The sequence below is a fragment of the Epinephelus moara genome, chromosome 7, assembly GCF_006386435.1.
Source record: "Epinephelus moara isolate mb chromosome 7, YSFRI_EMoa_1.0, whole genome shotgun sequence".
NCBI classification, from domain to species: Eukaryota; Metazoa; Chordata; class Actinopteri; order Perciformes; family Serranidae; genus Epinephelus; species Epinephelus moara.
The window spans coordinates 19,288,489-19,304,988 of record NC_065512.1 but is presented as its reverse complement, the minus strand read 5'-3'; the positions used below and the strand labels follow the sequence as shown (position 1 = coordinate 19,304,988).

Genomic DNA, 16,500 nt, shown 5'->3' with positions numbered 1-16,500 from the left:
CTGCCAGGTGGGAGCTTCTCGCGAGATTTTGAAGTATATCGTCTCCTCGTTCAGGAAAAAAAATTACTAAAAAAAAAACAGAAAATATTACCACGAAAAACAGAAAAGGAAATTACTGAGAAAAACAGAAAAAAATTACACCAAAAAACTAAAATTCTATATTAATATTATTATCATGATGACATTTTTAGGAAGGTGACTGTCATGTGCTGTGATGCAAAAATATTGTATATACAGACTTCAAAATAATGTACATTTTGGCACTTCCTGTTTAGGTGCTGCAAACAAAAAATGATTTTTTATGATTTGGTGACTATATACAGGGTAACAATACATAATAAAGGATGGTACATGATAATAAATCCATACAACATTCAAAATTACCACATGCTATTTTGTTTTTTTGTGGCATGCACATTATGTCTGTAACTTCCCCAGTCCCACTCTTCATGTAAAGTATCTATAACACTTTATTATACAGCATAATATTCCATATTATCTGCAAGAAAAGCATATAGTGTAATGTATGAAATCAGTATAAAGTGGGCTGTAATCATGTAAACACGGTAGTAATATGATATATTGTATCCAAACTTGAGAAACTGTACAAAAAAATATTATACTTTTTTAACCTGCACTGATTTTTTTGCATGATTTGACCGTTATTGAATAACGCCAACATTTAAACCACAATGTGCAGGATACATGTATAATATACGTGATGCACAATACACATTAACCACATTATACCGTTTTACAAGGGCGCCTTCTTTGACTCCGCCCCAGCCACCTAAATATGAAACCAGAGCTGCAGACAGTTGGTAAACCACATCTACTGTCTTCTACTTCCACCGAAAGCCAACAAACGGGTTAAACCCAACATCCGGTGCCACAGAGGTAACTGAAAACACCCTCTGAATAACGACCAACACTAAAAACCACATTCATGACTTGGCTTAAATTTTAAATCTGACAGCACTCCCTGTTATTTGGAGTTATTCTGGCCAACTTCAGGTGCAAAGTGGTCGATTGTTAATTCTTTTATTAATGCGATGCTTGTCCTAAAACCGAGAACAACATCAGCTGCAGGAGCCTTGTTGTTTCATTGTTGCTTGAGCATTGTTGTGCTGCATCCTCTGGAAACAGCATGAAGCATTGTGGGAGACTCATGTGTTTACTGAGCCGTTGAAAGCTCACCTGCAACACTGGTGGCCTCACAGCTGCTCCCACCAGGGCAATTAACCCCAAGTTCAATACAAAGACAGAGTCACAAAAAGAAGGAGGAAACTGTGGACTTTATAAAAAGCATTCACATGAATTATGTTTGTCAAATAAGGATAATATACTTTGATTGAGCTCATTAGTGAAAATAATTCTTTCAACGTCATGTCCAGTGATTGAAGTATTGACATAACCAGGTACAGTATGTCCGGCGTGTTTTCATAGGAAAAAGATATTGTTGACTCGTACAGGTCACCCCACTGAAGTTTGTTATGACTGTGTGCTCTGTATTCATTGATGAAATGCAGCCAGCAGGCTACTCTGACCTCATTAAAGAGCAAAGTAGTGAAGTCGGTTTCAATGAGGCTTTAAAGAGAGCTCCCACTACGCACGCATACCCATTGTCCTCCATATCAGGAGCATCAGGGGGGATTTGTAAGCCTTTCTGATAAGCATCCGTAGCCCAGCAGACTGCTGCCAACCTCTGCTCTGCAGTCCTCATTCACAGGGAGGCCGGGTTGGGAACAGCAGAGGTGTGTGTGAGTCAGTGAGTGTGTGTGTGTGTGAGAACCGGCCATCCGGCTTCCATATACTCGCTGCTATAAAAATGTTCTCAAAACGAATCTCAAAAGAACTGGATGAAACAGGATTACAGTTTGGAAACAATTAAAGTGATGTAATAGTTCAGCAACAAACATGAACATACAACAATAAGGACGCACCAAATAGCTTTAAATGCACAGTGCAAAATTAAATTAAGTGAAGTGAAATTAAATTGAAAAGTTTATTTCATTCCACAGTCTTCACCCCAAACACCTTTAAACTTTACCTGAACTTGTTCAAAGCATGGACTACCTTCACATCACCCACTGATTTCTGGACTCCTGTTTTGAAGCCTTGAGAGTGTCATTTCAATCGGCCATCTTTGTTTTTTTGGAGCCGGAGGTGACAATATTTGGATGAGAGGGTGAATCTCTGGAGGAGCGAGGGGTGGATCTGACTCATAGACTCCTTTTCCACCAAAATTAGCACATATATGCAGGTTTTTTTAAACATGGGAAAACCCGCTAAAAATAATAAGCTATTCACCAGTGTGTCACGTTTGAAGTCACGAACAGGCCAGAAAACAAGTTAGTAAAAAGTCGACAGCAGCATGGAGGCCAGTGAAAATGTTACAGTGGTTATTTATCTCCGACTTACTCAGTCTCTATTTCAAACTCAGTGCGTTGCTTGGCATTTTGTGGCTGCCCAGCATTGCATCTTGCTGTCAAAGGGGCTAAAATTAGCTTGTTCACCCAGGTGTTGTATTTCCCTCACTGCTGATTGGAGCTGGAGCTGAGAAATACCCGTGACTGCCACAGTCATTTCACTTGGGTGTGAATGCCGATGGTAAACTCTCTCATTACATACAAGCCAAACGTTAGTGGGTGGTAGTGGGTTTTTTGTGCAGTGGGGAAGGGGCTCTAGACTGTAGCTACACCTCGCAGACAGCCTTGTGGCCATTAGAGGAACGGCAGTTTATAGCACTTCAGCCCTGGTTGCCGCTTCCTTCAAAGTTAAGTTTTGCTAAATATTATGTGACATACTTTACAATAATTCTTCTAAACACACTGAGAATTCCTTCCAACATCAGCGCATTGCTTTGGTTTTACAGCAACTTTACAGATTCACTCTCATCACTGAGTTGTTTCCAGAAGTAGCAGTTGGCTGTTTCCAGTGTTTAATAAAAATCCACTGTACACTACTTGTGTAGCACCAATAAACAGACAGACAGAGTTATGCTTCCAGACATTTACCCCAGACGCTGGTGGAGCCAGAAGAGAGTGAATGCTGGATTTTTATTGACCAGGCGGACACAAACACAACTTGACTGATGCCAGTGTTGCTCCTCGTCTGCTGGATGTGTAAATAGGCAACTGTCTGTGAAAGTTTGCCATATAAACTTAAAAGGTGAAAGGTCAGTGTTGAGTTGACAGCTTGTTCGCCAAAGTAGCCAAAAAAATCAATCAGTTAATGCAGGTTTAATTATTTTAATTCCATTTTTCAGTACTGCTTTCCACCACTGGTGCATCTGTCTATGCTAAAAGACACCTACAGTTGCTCCACATGTGTTCATGAGGAGTTTAATTCGTCCACAGTTCAACACAAGTGTGACTACTACAGTTATTCCTACAGCTTCAGCTATTCCTACAGTTTTTAGACAAGGCCAGGTTTGTTGTAAACATTTTCACACACAAGATAAACAGAACGATCATGAGATAAGTAGCTGGAAAAGGGTCGGCGACTGCCAGAGGAAAACAGAGTGGCGATGACGTAAAAGAGTGAGACGGGGGGATGGGGGTGTTGGAGGGAAAAAAAAGTTGAGGAAAACAGAGGAAGAAAGATTGAGAGAGTTATTCCTAATGACTGCCGTTCCTATTGTAGTCTAGGCCTGCGTCACAGTGGGGGGTCTGACAGACACAATCTATTTTGGTGCAAATCTCCATTCAGAGGGTCCCTCTCCAATGCATTCTCAACCACATCTTTACCATCAACTGTCGCCCTCCCTCCTACTCTGAGGCGCCCTCTTTCATTTCTCTTCTCCCTTACATTCCTCCTTATCCCCTGCTCCTCTAACCTCACTCATCTTTCACTTAATTACTTATTCATTTGCAATTATCTTTCAGGAGGATGAGGGTCTGTGTGAGCGAAGCTGAAAGCAGAACTCACAAGGAGTGGATGGAGCCTGTGAAAGTAGTGTGTGAACATGAGGAAGCAATGGAGCTTTTTAAAATTCAAAGGACAAAAGATTGGCAGCTATTTGTTCAGTTGGGCTTTGTCTCGGGTTTTTCGAGCCAGCGTTTTGTCACCGATGATGTTCGGCAAGCTTCGTGATGAGGTGATCTTTTGTGTTTCTGAGAGGATATGTTCATGCAGGTGAGTGTTTGGCACAAAGAGTGCGTCCCTGTCGGGGAATGTAGCAACCAAGGCATTCCTCATGTTGACAGAGCATCCCTCACACTAGCCCACAAATGTCAGTGAAACCTGAGAGCGGCTTCAATGTCAAACATGCAAAAAAAGTGACAATATAGCAAGAGGCTTTGTGTTAAACAGGAATGTGAAATGAATAATTTCTAAAATCCGATTTTTTTTGGCAATCTTGTGGCAGCAGAAACAGGATGTTCTGACATACTGTCATCTTTTAAGTTGATATGGTGAAATTTAGTGGGCCACAGAGCCATGTTAGCATGGTGTTGCATGGAGTAGCATCTGATGAATGTCAGTCCAAAGGCCTGTTTCCACCGCAGGAACTTCGGGGTAATTTTATGGGGCCGGGGCCATTGGTGCGTGTCTCCATCGCAGGAACCACCCCCGAAAGACAGAGTTCCGGAACTTTTACAGGGGCTAAACAAGTCCCTGCCTCGGGGTAGGTACTCAGAACAGCCCCGAAAGATTCCTGGCTGGGGCTTGGGGATTACTTGGTGCTGATTGGATATACTCAAGGAGGGATGTGACGACAACAGAAAGCAAAATAGCCGGCATTTTTAAAACTCAGCAGACAAGGGTTAGTTCGGTCATATAGCTTCCGCCGCCATGTAAAAAAAACTCAATAAATGGCCCGTGAAAAAAATATTTTTTCCAGCGGACCTGTTACAACATGATTGAGCTAGCAAAGCAGTTTTGTGTTGATATGTGTGGTATTTATTCAGTTTTGGGAAATCACGATGTCTAGAAAGCATCAGCTGACAGGGACAGCTAACAGCAGCAGCAAAGCTAACATCAGGACGTCATCTCTTAAAAGCTTCCCGTTGTCGGATACAACATGAAACTACTCCAGTTAGCTCAATCATGTTGTAACTAAGACATCCGCTGGAAAAAATATTTTTTTCACGGGCCATTTAGTGAGTTATTACAGATGCCGCTATCGGCTAATGGCCTCCGACTCCGCTCTCTCAGTGGAGACACGGCGGTTGAGAGGGCCGAGCGAGAGGACGTTCCTGTAGTAGTTCCTGCCCCCCAAATAGTACCAGGAACTTCTTCAGTGAAAACGGGCCTCAATATTCACTCTAGCTTTCGGGCCTTTTTCACCCCTGCCTCACTTGGTTGAAATTTTTGGGCTCTCCATGTTGATCTGAAGCTTAATTACAGGTGTGTAACCTCTCTCGGGCCACGGTCTGGACCAAATACCCAGACTTTGGTCCGACGAAAAGAAGTGGCCTTGGTCCAGATTGAACTAAACTATGGTTTGTTTTTTTCTGGTGTGAAAACATTTCTTGGACGGCTTGGACTTTCAGACCAATTACAGAAAGTTCTGGCAGTCTACAGTCAAGCGATAAGAGTAGTTTAGCAGCAGGGAGATTGATGGTGGCTGCACACAGAGCAGACAGGTGTTGGCGTTTAGAGCAGAGGAGAAATTAGCAGTGAAGTTGTTAAGTGACATTAAAGGCACAGTGTAGGTTTTAGTTTGTCCATGAACAATGCAAAATAACATAATGAGCCATGGTAGCAAATGGGAAGAGGAAGCGACATCTTTATAAAGACGCTCCTACACTTAGACACTTTTCAATTATTTTCCGAGAGGATGAGAGAGAAGGGATGCGAGAGGTCAAGTATCCAGAGACGCCACTAATGTAGGTGATGACGACAGGATGTAGGTATGTCATGTATGATTTATTAGTGCGCTCACATAATTGCAGTGTGAAACAAAAACTAATCAAATCAAATGCATACAGTGAAAGAAAAATATTAACTTTGGTTTGGGCTTTCATGTGTAAAAAGGCCCTCATATCTGCATTTTTTGCTTCATACTAACTCCGAGGGAAATATCTATCGCTATCTTCATCACCTAGTGCTTAGCTGTTGTCTGCCATTTGGTGCTAAGCAGCAATGGGCTTTTTTTAGAGCTTTGCTACACCTTTGTTGTCATTCAATCCATTGTTATCAAACAAGACTAAGAGTCTACAGCCATGCTAATAGCTCTGTGAGGCTATACTGGAAATTAATGCAAACATCAGCATGCATGCTCCCAATGACAATGTTAGCATGTTGATGCATGTGGAGGCAGGTATAATGGTTACCATGTTCAGTGTGTTGGTTCAGCGTGTTAGCATGCTAACGTTCGCTAAACAAAACAGCTGAGGTTGATGCAACTGTCATGAGTTTTGCAGGTATTGGACAAAACAAAATTTTGACCAAATGGTGGCAATACATGAAAGGGAATAAATATATAATTCATCCTCGGGAACCATGAATCTGTGCATTATTTCAAAGCAACAGATGAAATATTTCAATAAAGGACTTTAGAGTCAAAATCATGGTGGTACTATAGTCAGGGTATCACCAAGGTCAATAGGATACCAACACATTCTCACTCTGACCTCGTCACATATCAGCATTTGGTCATGGAATTTCCACATCCAGATACGACGTGAAAAGTACCCTGGGTGCATTCGTTTTTAATGTTCTGGGACGCCGTGTCAAGTCATGACTGTTACGTCTATTGTCTTCTTTCAAAATATACTTCTGTTCAGGAAATGTATTGTTTCCATACAGTCTCTTTCAAAATCTCTCTACATCAGCACAACAACATGAATTGATGTTTTTTTTTCCCTCCAACAACTAACGCACATGGTTGGGTTTTGGCAACAAAAACACATGGTTAGATATAGGCAACAAAAGCACATGGTTGGGTTAAGGAAAAAAGAGCAGGGTCACCCAGCTCTCCAGGGTGACAGTTGGTGTTTGTTGGACCCATCCACCACCCCTCCCACTTGCCCTATTCACACTTTCACTGCCTTAACTGTCGTTCTTGTCCCACTGCGGTTCCTCCTGACACCGCTGAGCACCGTTAAACTAAAACAGCGACACATTATGCCAATATTAAAGGACGACTTTCTTCGCCAGTGTCTGATGCCGCAAGTCACTGCCCAAGCGCTGGATTTCAGCGACGTCACAGTGAGACCAGGTTGAGGATACATATTCAGGGAACTATGAATGCTTGTGCAAAGTTTTGTGTCAATCCATACAGTAAAACGCTTTGTCATTCTTGAAGCATGGTAGAAAAGATATTTCATCATGAACTACAACTATCAACCTCATGTTGTTGCTAGAGGAAAAGTCAGGAGATCACCAAAGTCAGTAGGATTCATCCTGAAGGGACCTTGAATGTTTGCACATTTCATAGCAATCCATCCAGAGATATTTTGGTAGGTATGGGCCAAAGTGGTGGACCAGTCGACAGATAATGCCATCCCTAGAGCCATGCCATTAGCATGGCTAAAAAACACACCGATTATAGCAGCTTTAAAATCTTGCCTTTTACATATTTTTTCTCTGCCTGCCTTGCAAAGCTCTCTCTCTCTTTGTTCTTTTATTTTTTTTCCGTCTCTTGCTCTGACCTCACTGAATCTGTCAGTGAATTCATGATTAGCTTTTGGCCATGACCGGCTGTGGCTCATACAGTCCATTGACTTCGTCCGTCATCTCTGCACGCAGCAGTAACTCAAATAGTGCATGTTTTGCTTTTTCTAAGCCTTTCAGGTTTCTGTTCACCCCACCCGCTAACCACTATTGCACACACACACACACACACACACATCCACGTACTCACACACACATCATGTTCATGAATATGAGCCAGGTCATTGGGATCATGCAGATGATGGGTAAAAGCTGAAGAAAAGTCTTGCCCCAGGGGACAGTGAGTGTCCAGTATGGATTAGTGAATGACAGAATCTGTCTACGGGCTGCACGAAAAGGTGTCCGTCTCAGTGTGTTCCCTGGGGGCTGTAGCTCTAATCTAGTAATCCTATCCTGACAATCCTGGTGTATGCTTCACAACACACTGCCTCTCCATGCTGCTGACATGGAGTTCACAGATAAGGTGGCTAACTTTCACCCCTATTGTCCTGTCACGCTAAATGAAAAATGGAACATCAGCACTGCTGGAATGCGCTGGTGTTTTGGGGGAGCCTGCAGTAATCGCCTCACCAGCTACATTACCTGTAGGTGTTGGCTTGCTAGCCTATGGCTGTGCAGAAAAGCCTCAGTGTTGACACACTGTCACTGGGATCAGGTTTATGGTTTTACTTGAGTTTGAAACTTTGCATCAGTGGTAAAAAGGCTGATTTAACGTAGACAAAGTGACGCTCCATTTGCAAACAAGAAATGTCAAGTTTTGTACGAGCGTGAGCACCAGGGTAAACCAAACACTGCAGGTTTTATTGGATATAAACACAACTCCCCAGCACTCAAACAAGATGACGGAATAAATAATGTAGATAAACATGTTAGCAGAATGAGGCCTGACTCACTTTAATGGGGAAAGATCTAAATGGAGATACACTGTAAATATCATGTCCTTTCGAAATGACCCTGCGGCACAAAATGATCTAAATCACCAGGGCAACATGTGATGGAAAATTACCTCAAGCCATTTTTCTCTGTCCCAGGTGGTTCTCATTCACGGTCTCCCCACCGATTGCATACACACAAGTGAACGTGGCACTGCGGGGGAATTACGGTCAGGATGTGGCAGCCCAGGCAGCATCTGGAGTTAAGCCCTGTGCGCCTGGAGCTCCTGGTGAGGGGCACTCTCCCATTCATCTAGTCTTTCCTTACAGTCTCATCTGCAACCCTTAGCTTCAGCTACATCTATAACTCAGAGACAAAAACATATGAGGCCATTTGTAGTCATTGTTTACACTGATGTGTGACAGTAGGAGAAATCTCCAAGGGAGATGAATGAAACACAAACCATGAAGAAGATTGAATCAGAGATAGCAAGGGAAGAAGAGTCAACATGAGAGCACGGGATCAAACAGAAGTGAGGGACAGGATGTACTGTGTTCACCATGTGTCTGTTTCTCCCATCCCTCTGCAGGCTGTGGCGGAGATAGTGGAGATCTGCTTCTCATTAGAATATAGAAAAGGATTTAGAGAGGAGCATAATGGCTGACTGCAGTTTTAACCCTGTCACTCTGACGCCCCAAACCACCAAGACCCTAGCCCAAACCTCCCAGGCACACTCAAACATTGGCTCGTAAATACGAAACAGCTTTGCTGCCTCATGTCAGCTTCCCAGTACCAGGCACTCCATACATCAGAGACCGAATGGAGGCCAATAGCCTCATGTCCATCCATTCATCAAACCCACGGTGGCAGGCCTTCCGTGTAAGAGTTTCAAAGTTGCACAGTGCAGGCTTGCCTGGGCCCTGTCACTGAGTGAAGTGCATGTCAGGAGTCTGATTTGTGAAAGTGTTTGCTTATATGTGGTAAAATACAGTCAGTTCCCCCAGAGGAATACGCCTTGAGTGCACGTTCAAATCCCTAATGAGCAAAAGATGTGTGAAAAGTCCCATTGTGGTAAATGTTTCCTGTGCATTTTCACACTGGTGAGAGGAGAAGACTAACACAAAAGAAGGATGGAGGTGAGGATGAAAAGAGCGAGGCATGAAAGACATATCCTGCAGAAGTTCATGAAAAGAGGAAGGAGGCGGTGATTGTTATTATTTTTTCACCCTTGTTATTCTGTCCTTTTTTGGATCCTGCATAAAGAGCTCCTTGGCTCTATTTGTGATTGTGTTCCTCCACAGCTGTTTTAGTCCACTGTTTCATATCATTTTTCTAACCAGCTGCTCAGACTGTGATCACAAACAGAGAGCCATGGGAGATTTATCTTTGATGCACACACGCACACATTTTCAGATACTCGTTTACACCTGAAATTTATGAGAACAAAACCACTGAAATACTTTATCTTTTGTCCTGCCAAAGGTAGATCAATCTGAAATATTTTGTCTTAGGTATGGGAATTTAATCCCCGAAGTAAAACTATTTTAAAAATGTTTAAGAAATAAAAATGTAAAGGAGTGTTTTATTGGACCATCAATCTCATCATTTTTCTCTGCAACAAGGAGTGTGGGAACGTATCTATGTGCTGCAGGAGAAACTTGATTTAAGAGGCCACTGTGATTGGTCTTGTTCGGGGGATGATTGTACTCAGATGTCAGAGTGAATTCCCGAGTTTTATAATGATGGGGAACACACAATGGACACTCTGTGATACAAAGGTAAAGGGGGCAGCTAGAACCTCGGTTTAAGCATAAAGGGAAACGCCGGCGTAGTTCTTCATTACAAACCTTTCCTGCTGCCAATCTTAATATAACAGCCTTAAACTGTGCCTCACGTTTCCTCATGTATATGCGCACATGGACTCACTCTCTCACACTCTCTCACACACTCACATTCACACAGGCAAAGTTCAACAAGCTGTGGTTTTCGTTGAAGTATAATTGATTGGATTTTAATGTAGCCTCTGAAAGAAAAGAGGGTGGTGGATACACCAGTAAATAATTTTCCACATTTCTCAGCTGAGCTCTTTCTCTCCTGCATTTGCCATCTCTCTCTTTCTCTTTCTCTTTCTCTTTCTCTTTCTCTCTTTCTTCCTGTGTATTTTGAGTCATAGTGTTTAATGGCTGGCCTGTTGTTAACCCTATGACATCTGGTGCAAACACAGGGACCCATTTACAGCCTAATCAAAACACCCAAAAGTCAACGAAGAGCAATCAATCACATCTGGCTCAGCACTGCACACAAGAAATCATGCCTTTATCTGCATATGCCTGTTTATACTTTTCATATTTTGGACTTAATTGATTTTCTAAAAGGAATAGTTTGACATTTTGTGAAAAATGCTTATTTGTTCTCCAAGAGTTAGATGAGAAGATCAATACCATGCTCATGTGTGTACAGTACATTAAGCTACCGCAAGCAGATGTTAGCTTATAGTTTGTTAGAGCAGGCTAGCTCAGTGGTTCCCAACATGGTGTGGCCATGGGGTCCAGATTTTTCCTTAGTCATTAGTTCAAAGTCCACACAGGTTCAAAATGAAACCTCTGTGCTGGAAATTCCCTGTACTTCAAAATAAATTGGGTTTTTTTTTACACACCTGACACATTCATGAGTCACTTGCGGTCCTTTCAGAATGGACCCACAACCCACTTTGGTCTGCGACCCACCAGTTGGGAACCCTCTGTTTCCAGTCTTTGTATAAAAGGGGCTCTACACTATTTTCAGAGCATAAATATGGCAGCAAACAGCTATTTGCTATGTAAAGATATAGTGGAGTAATGGTGTCCAGAAGTCACACTCAATTTGTGTGTGTTGTAATCTGAGCTTCTGTTTGTTGGCCTGTGTGTATCCCACTGGATAGCTAATCAGTGCACTGTGCACTGTGCTTATATGGTGGTTAGCACTGATATTGGGACAGCAGGAACCCACCTAGAGAAACCGCTACCCAACAGCTAGATCAAAGCTGGAGGGTAGTGATGAACGCTGCTCTTTTGGTCCTGCAAGTGTAATAAAAGTTGATTTCTTGCTGATCCTTGTGGAAGCTTTGATTTGAATGTTTGGGTGGGCTAAGTTGTGCGCGCTTTGTTTTGAAGGTGAAGCTGTGGAGGAGCGAGGAGTGGACCTGACTAATAGACTGTAGCGGCACCTTGCAAACAGTCTGTCACTCCAGTGGTTCTGCCCTTAAATATGCGTAACTGTAAGCCGTGATAAAATGTAAACTGGGAAGTTATATAAAAATGTCATGAAGGTGGAAATTAGCTGTAGAGAAAAAAAGTTTTATGTACCCAGCTGTAACATGTTTATTTCTGTTGTAAATGTGGGTATGGGTCTATAGGGATTGACTCGCTTCTGGAGCCAGCCTCAAGTGGCCATTAGAGGAATTGCAGTTTTTGACACTTCAGCATTGGCTTCATTCCAAAGCCCCAGAGGTGGCTGCTTTCTCTGACAGCACTGTTGTCTTTGTTAGCACTGTTAGCACTGTTAGCTGCTGGCCGGCAGCTATGCCACCTCCACGTTGAGAGCCTTGTGCCGACAACCTCTGAATCATATGTTCTGAATATTGCACAGAGCTCCTTTAAGCTAAGCCAACAGACATCAGAGTAGTGGTGCTTTTTTTCCTCGGAGCAACTTAGCTTTTACGTTTAATTGAAGTTAAAGGTCGATGTTGATTAAAATCTCCAGGCCCACTCTTTGTCTAAACATTATACTGCTATTTTTTATCTGAGTGATTGTGTGTATTTGAGCTTTCAGTGAAGCAGGGCAGCTTTTCCGGCGACTCTGTCCCATATCTGGTATAAAACGGTGCCCACTTCCTCCCATTGAACCAGCCAAAAATGGCCTTCCCTGCAGCCATGGTGGGAGAACTGGGATGGACAATGGGAAAGCAGGATGGACACCAGATCAGAGACTGTGGTATAGCCCTAACATACATAAACACTCAATGCCCCCAAGCCCTGCAATACAAACATCAACTCTATGGTTTTCTGTCTGGGACAATGACGCATATAGAAAAAGCAAACTCCAACAACTTCAAACTGACAATAGTAGGATTTGTGCATGTTACTGTGTAGATGTACTGATGCAGAGTCTGTGTATTTTACATATAAGGATGAAGTTAATTAGTGCATAATGATTCACACTTTTCAAACACTTTACACTCAGACATTATTTAAGCATACTGTCAGTGCAGCTCCTCTCATGTGGGAGGGAGAGCGTGTTTAGCAGTGAGGCCTCGATTCTTAGCACAAAAGAACAGTAATTAAATGTCTCACTTTGGTTACTGGAAACTCAGGATCGCTGCATTATTATTTTTTTTGTTTTGTTTTTGTTTTGGTCTTTCTTTCTTTCATTCTTTCTCTTGACAGCAAAGTAAGGAAATGAACCGATCATGTTCATGCTGCAGAGACAGGTGATTATGAAACTGAACCTGACTGAACATAAACAAACACGCCGTGACCTTGTGAAACCTCAGCTGTGAAACATGCACACTGCGGAGTCCCTACATGTCACAGGCTGTGGTCTGGACATCAGAGCACAAGGCCATTTCCGTAAGTGTGCCCCCCCATCTCCACCCCACCCCACCCCCCCACCCCCATCTCATTTCCTCCATACCCAAACAAAAGCTGCCTCTCTGGGAAAAGTCCTCAGCCACTTATGTTTCAGTGTGGAGGCCAAACCTGCTTGCATGCAAACTCTTTGGTCATCAGCGTGTCTGTAAACAAGGTACAGAGCACTTTAGCTTCAACAAGACGACATGCAAGATGACTGATTTGTTCAAAATAGTCAGTCCAAAACAAAGCATGCAGAAGCCCACCCAAACATTTGAATCAAAGCTTCCACAAGGATCAGCAAGAAATCAACTTTTATTACACTCGCAGAGGCAAATGAGTAGTGTTCATCACTAAGCTCCAGCTTTGATCTAGCTGTTGGGTAGGAGCGGTTTCCCCAGGTGGGTTCCCACTGTCAGGGCAAACTCCTTCTTTAGCAGGTTTCAAATGGACTTCAGCTGGAAACCCTTTCCCCATCAAAGAAGTCAGAGGAAGGGTGTTTCTCCCAAGAGGCCAAGCAGATCTCTGGGGTCAGAACGAGGATACTATTTTAGAGATGGGACAAAAATATGTGCTAAGAGAGCTACAAAGGAGCTATACAAAACACTGAACAGTTACAAGTTAGACCAATATGTTCAGCAAGACTGGGTGTCATGATCTTTTGAGTTTGACTAAGAAGCCTACTGATGCATTTTGTCAAGAGACCAGAGTACGAAACTGAATAGAAAGACCTCGGAAAAGTGTTCACTTTAAGAAACTTCAGCGAACATTTAACCTGCTTGGCAGAGCCAAAAGTTATGAAGAGAAAAAAACTTTGCTCAGTGTTTAGTATAGAAAAATACCAACAGGAGCTTGAGGGACGTCATGCGGCCTAACACTTACCACTCGTACAGACAATTGCCTGTAGCACTTCTGGTTGCCACAGTGACATGTACTGTACATCACTAATGCTGAATAAGTCATAGGACAACTCAGAGGTGAACATTAACTGACTGAAATATCATGGAAATGCTGACCACTTAGTACAGACAGTCCTTTAGCTTGATTTCTTGGCTTTACCTTTGTACATGCAAAACCCAGAACATGAACTCAGCAATTCAGCTCTTGACTGAATTTTTATCACACGTTGCAATACACTCAACTCTAAAAAAAAGAAATGGTGTTAAACAGCATCCAAACAAGGCTAGAAGTGTTGCTTGAGCTGCAATGTTGGAGGGTTACAGCAGATTGCGCTAGATAAAGCGATGGTGTCCACTCAGTTGCTGTTTGGGTGCACTTTTTAGCGTTTTTGGGTTTGCCTAGCTTGACAGAACTTGAGGCGCCTGATTACGAGAACACTTTTAATATGGAACGCATTTGTTTTTGTATCAAGGACCATTTCAATTATGGCAGATTTTTAATCCTCACCTATGTATTGAATAAAATTTTATATATTCTGAACCAAGGTCAACTGTGGACATCAGTGAAACAAAATCATCCTCATGTTTTTTCACAGCACGCCAGCTATTGAGCCCTTCTGAAACTGCATGTGAATTACCCCAGTGACATGATGCAATATGACCCCAATGACTTGTCTTTCACCTCCTTGCCCCAAGTGGTTCTTTGGCTCATAATCACAGGAACCTGTTTTGTTGCTATATGGCACCCATCTTCACCTTTGTCAAGTAGTGCCACACAGCACTCCTTTTAAAATGTGAGCCTCAGGCCCCCTTGAATGCCAGATAATGATTTCAATGATTAAGAGATTATTGGACAGGTTCTCATGTCCTCTCTCGGGGGCACTGAAATATACAAGGGGCAGGAGGTTGGCTACTGCTATGAGTTATCCTCTGGAAACAGTTGTAGGCCATTTTAATGTCATGTTGTAAAATTTTCCCAGTAAGCAAAACCTCAAACAATAGATGGGCTCAAAAGTTCTGTGCAACATGGAGCCAGCACCTTAAACTAAAAATAACTTCTGAGAAACATCAGCAGGTACATGCAGTAGCCTTTATTTTCCACCACATAATTTAAAAGACTTGCTTGACATTTAGACTCCAGCTTTAATTTGGTTGTTAGGTGGTAGTGCCTTTCCCAGATGGATCCCCACAGTCAGTCCAAACTCCTTGGCAGCATGCTTCTCGTGGACCTCTGGCTTCAGCTGGTAACCCTTCTCCTTATCAAAGCAGTCCAAGGGAATAAAGGAAAGTGGTTTTTCGCCTAGGAGACCTTGCAGCCGTGTACGCCAGCCCTCCAGCATGGTGCCACGCACCTCAGGGGCAACGTGAGACGGGGCCCAGAAGATCTGAGGAGCCAGAACCTGGAAGCCACAGTAGTGCAGGATGCCATTCTGGAAGGAGAAACACATTAGTGTTGATGTAGTCATTTGGAATGTTATGTTTGCCACCGTTAACAGCTAATTTAACGCTTGGTTAAACCCATTCATCCTGATGCAGTACCTGCAGGGGCCACAGTGTGACATTCATGTCTCCATTAATGCCATCAGCACTGAACATGGACTCCTGAGACCCAGTGGTGAAGGACAGCATGGCCATCTTGTTCTGGGAAGAAAGCCAACAAATTACAGGGAGGGAAAAAACCCTTTAAACCATAAAATGCAAACCTCTATTTTGACCTTTACCTTGAAGACTCCCTGGCTGTATCGCTTCTCTTGTGAGTAGGCAAAGCCCAGTGTGAGCACCCGATCCATCCAGCCCTTCATGATTGCAGGAACAGTGAACCAGTACATGGGGAACTGAAAAGTAGAATTTAAAATTTTAGTTTTACACAGAGGGCTTCACACAAACATTACTGTCACTCCAGCTCTACCTGGAAGATGACGAGGTCTGCCTCAGTGAGTTTGCATTGCTCCTCAGTGAGGTCAGCAGATAGTTTTCCTTCCTCCCATGCCAGTTTGGTCTCCTCTGCGTAACGGAAATGATCCACATTCTTGACTTCTCCTGCAGTGACAAAATACACTCCTGTAAGTCTGAAGGCCAATAGAAAGCATTCTGTATGTCAGTGAGATATTTATATACCATTGATGTCCTCAGCTGTAGCAGTGGCTTTAAACTTCATGGCGTATAGGTCAGATACTGCTACTGTGCAGCCCTGAGCTGTTAGAACCTCCACAGCAGCATTTTTGGCTGCAGCGTTGAATGAGCCAGAGCTCTGGTGGGCATACACGATCAACACTTTCTTTGCTGCTAAACCAAGAAATAAAGATTAGAGTTAACACACATTAGATCTGAAAGCTTGCGAGTTAAACACTAGTGCAATTTAGGAGCTCCAACCTTTCACATACTGTCAAAACTCTCAGCAAATACAAGAGCACAGAGCTGCAAACTCACCCATTCTGAAGCAAGATGTCAAACTGTGAATGATGAGCTTTAAATTAGCTGGTGAGTTGCTGGAAAGAGCA

General features: G+C 42.9%; 1 protein-coding gene across 2 annotated transcripts; it reads right to left on the bottom strand.

Annotated features, from left to right (window-relative positions):
- Positions 1–15,075: 15,075 nt before the first annotated feature.
- Positions 15,076–16,500, bottom strand: LOC126393085 (NAD(P)H dehydrogenase [quinone] 1-like). 2 transcript variants are annotated; one of them, XM_050048944.1, is made up of 6 exons: positions 16,430–16,500; positions 16,118–16,285; positions 15,909–16,039; positions 15,721–15,834; positions 15,539–15,640; positions 15,076–15,429 (listed from the first exon to the last, which is right to left on the bottom strand). In XM_050048944.1, the coding sequence occupies exons 1-6, from the start codon at positions 16,431–16,433 to the stop codon at positions 15,130–15,132; spliced, it is 819 nt and encodes a 272-aa protein (XP_049904901.1). In that variant the 5' UTR covers positions 16,434–16,500; the 3' UTR covers positions 15,076–15,129. The 2 variants fall into 2 exon arrangements, with proteins under 2 accessions (XP_049904901.1, XP_049904902.1); XM_050048945.1 differs by having other exon boundaries at positions 16,118–16,282; positions 16,430–16,493.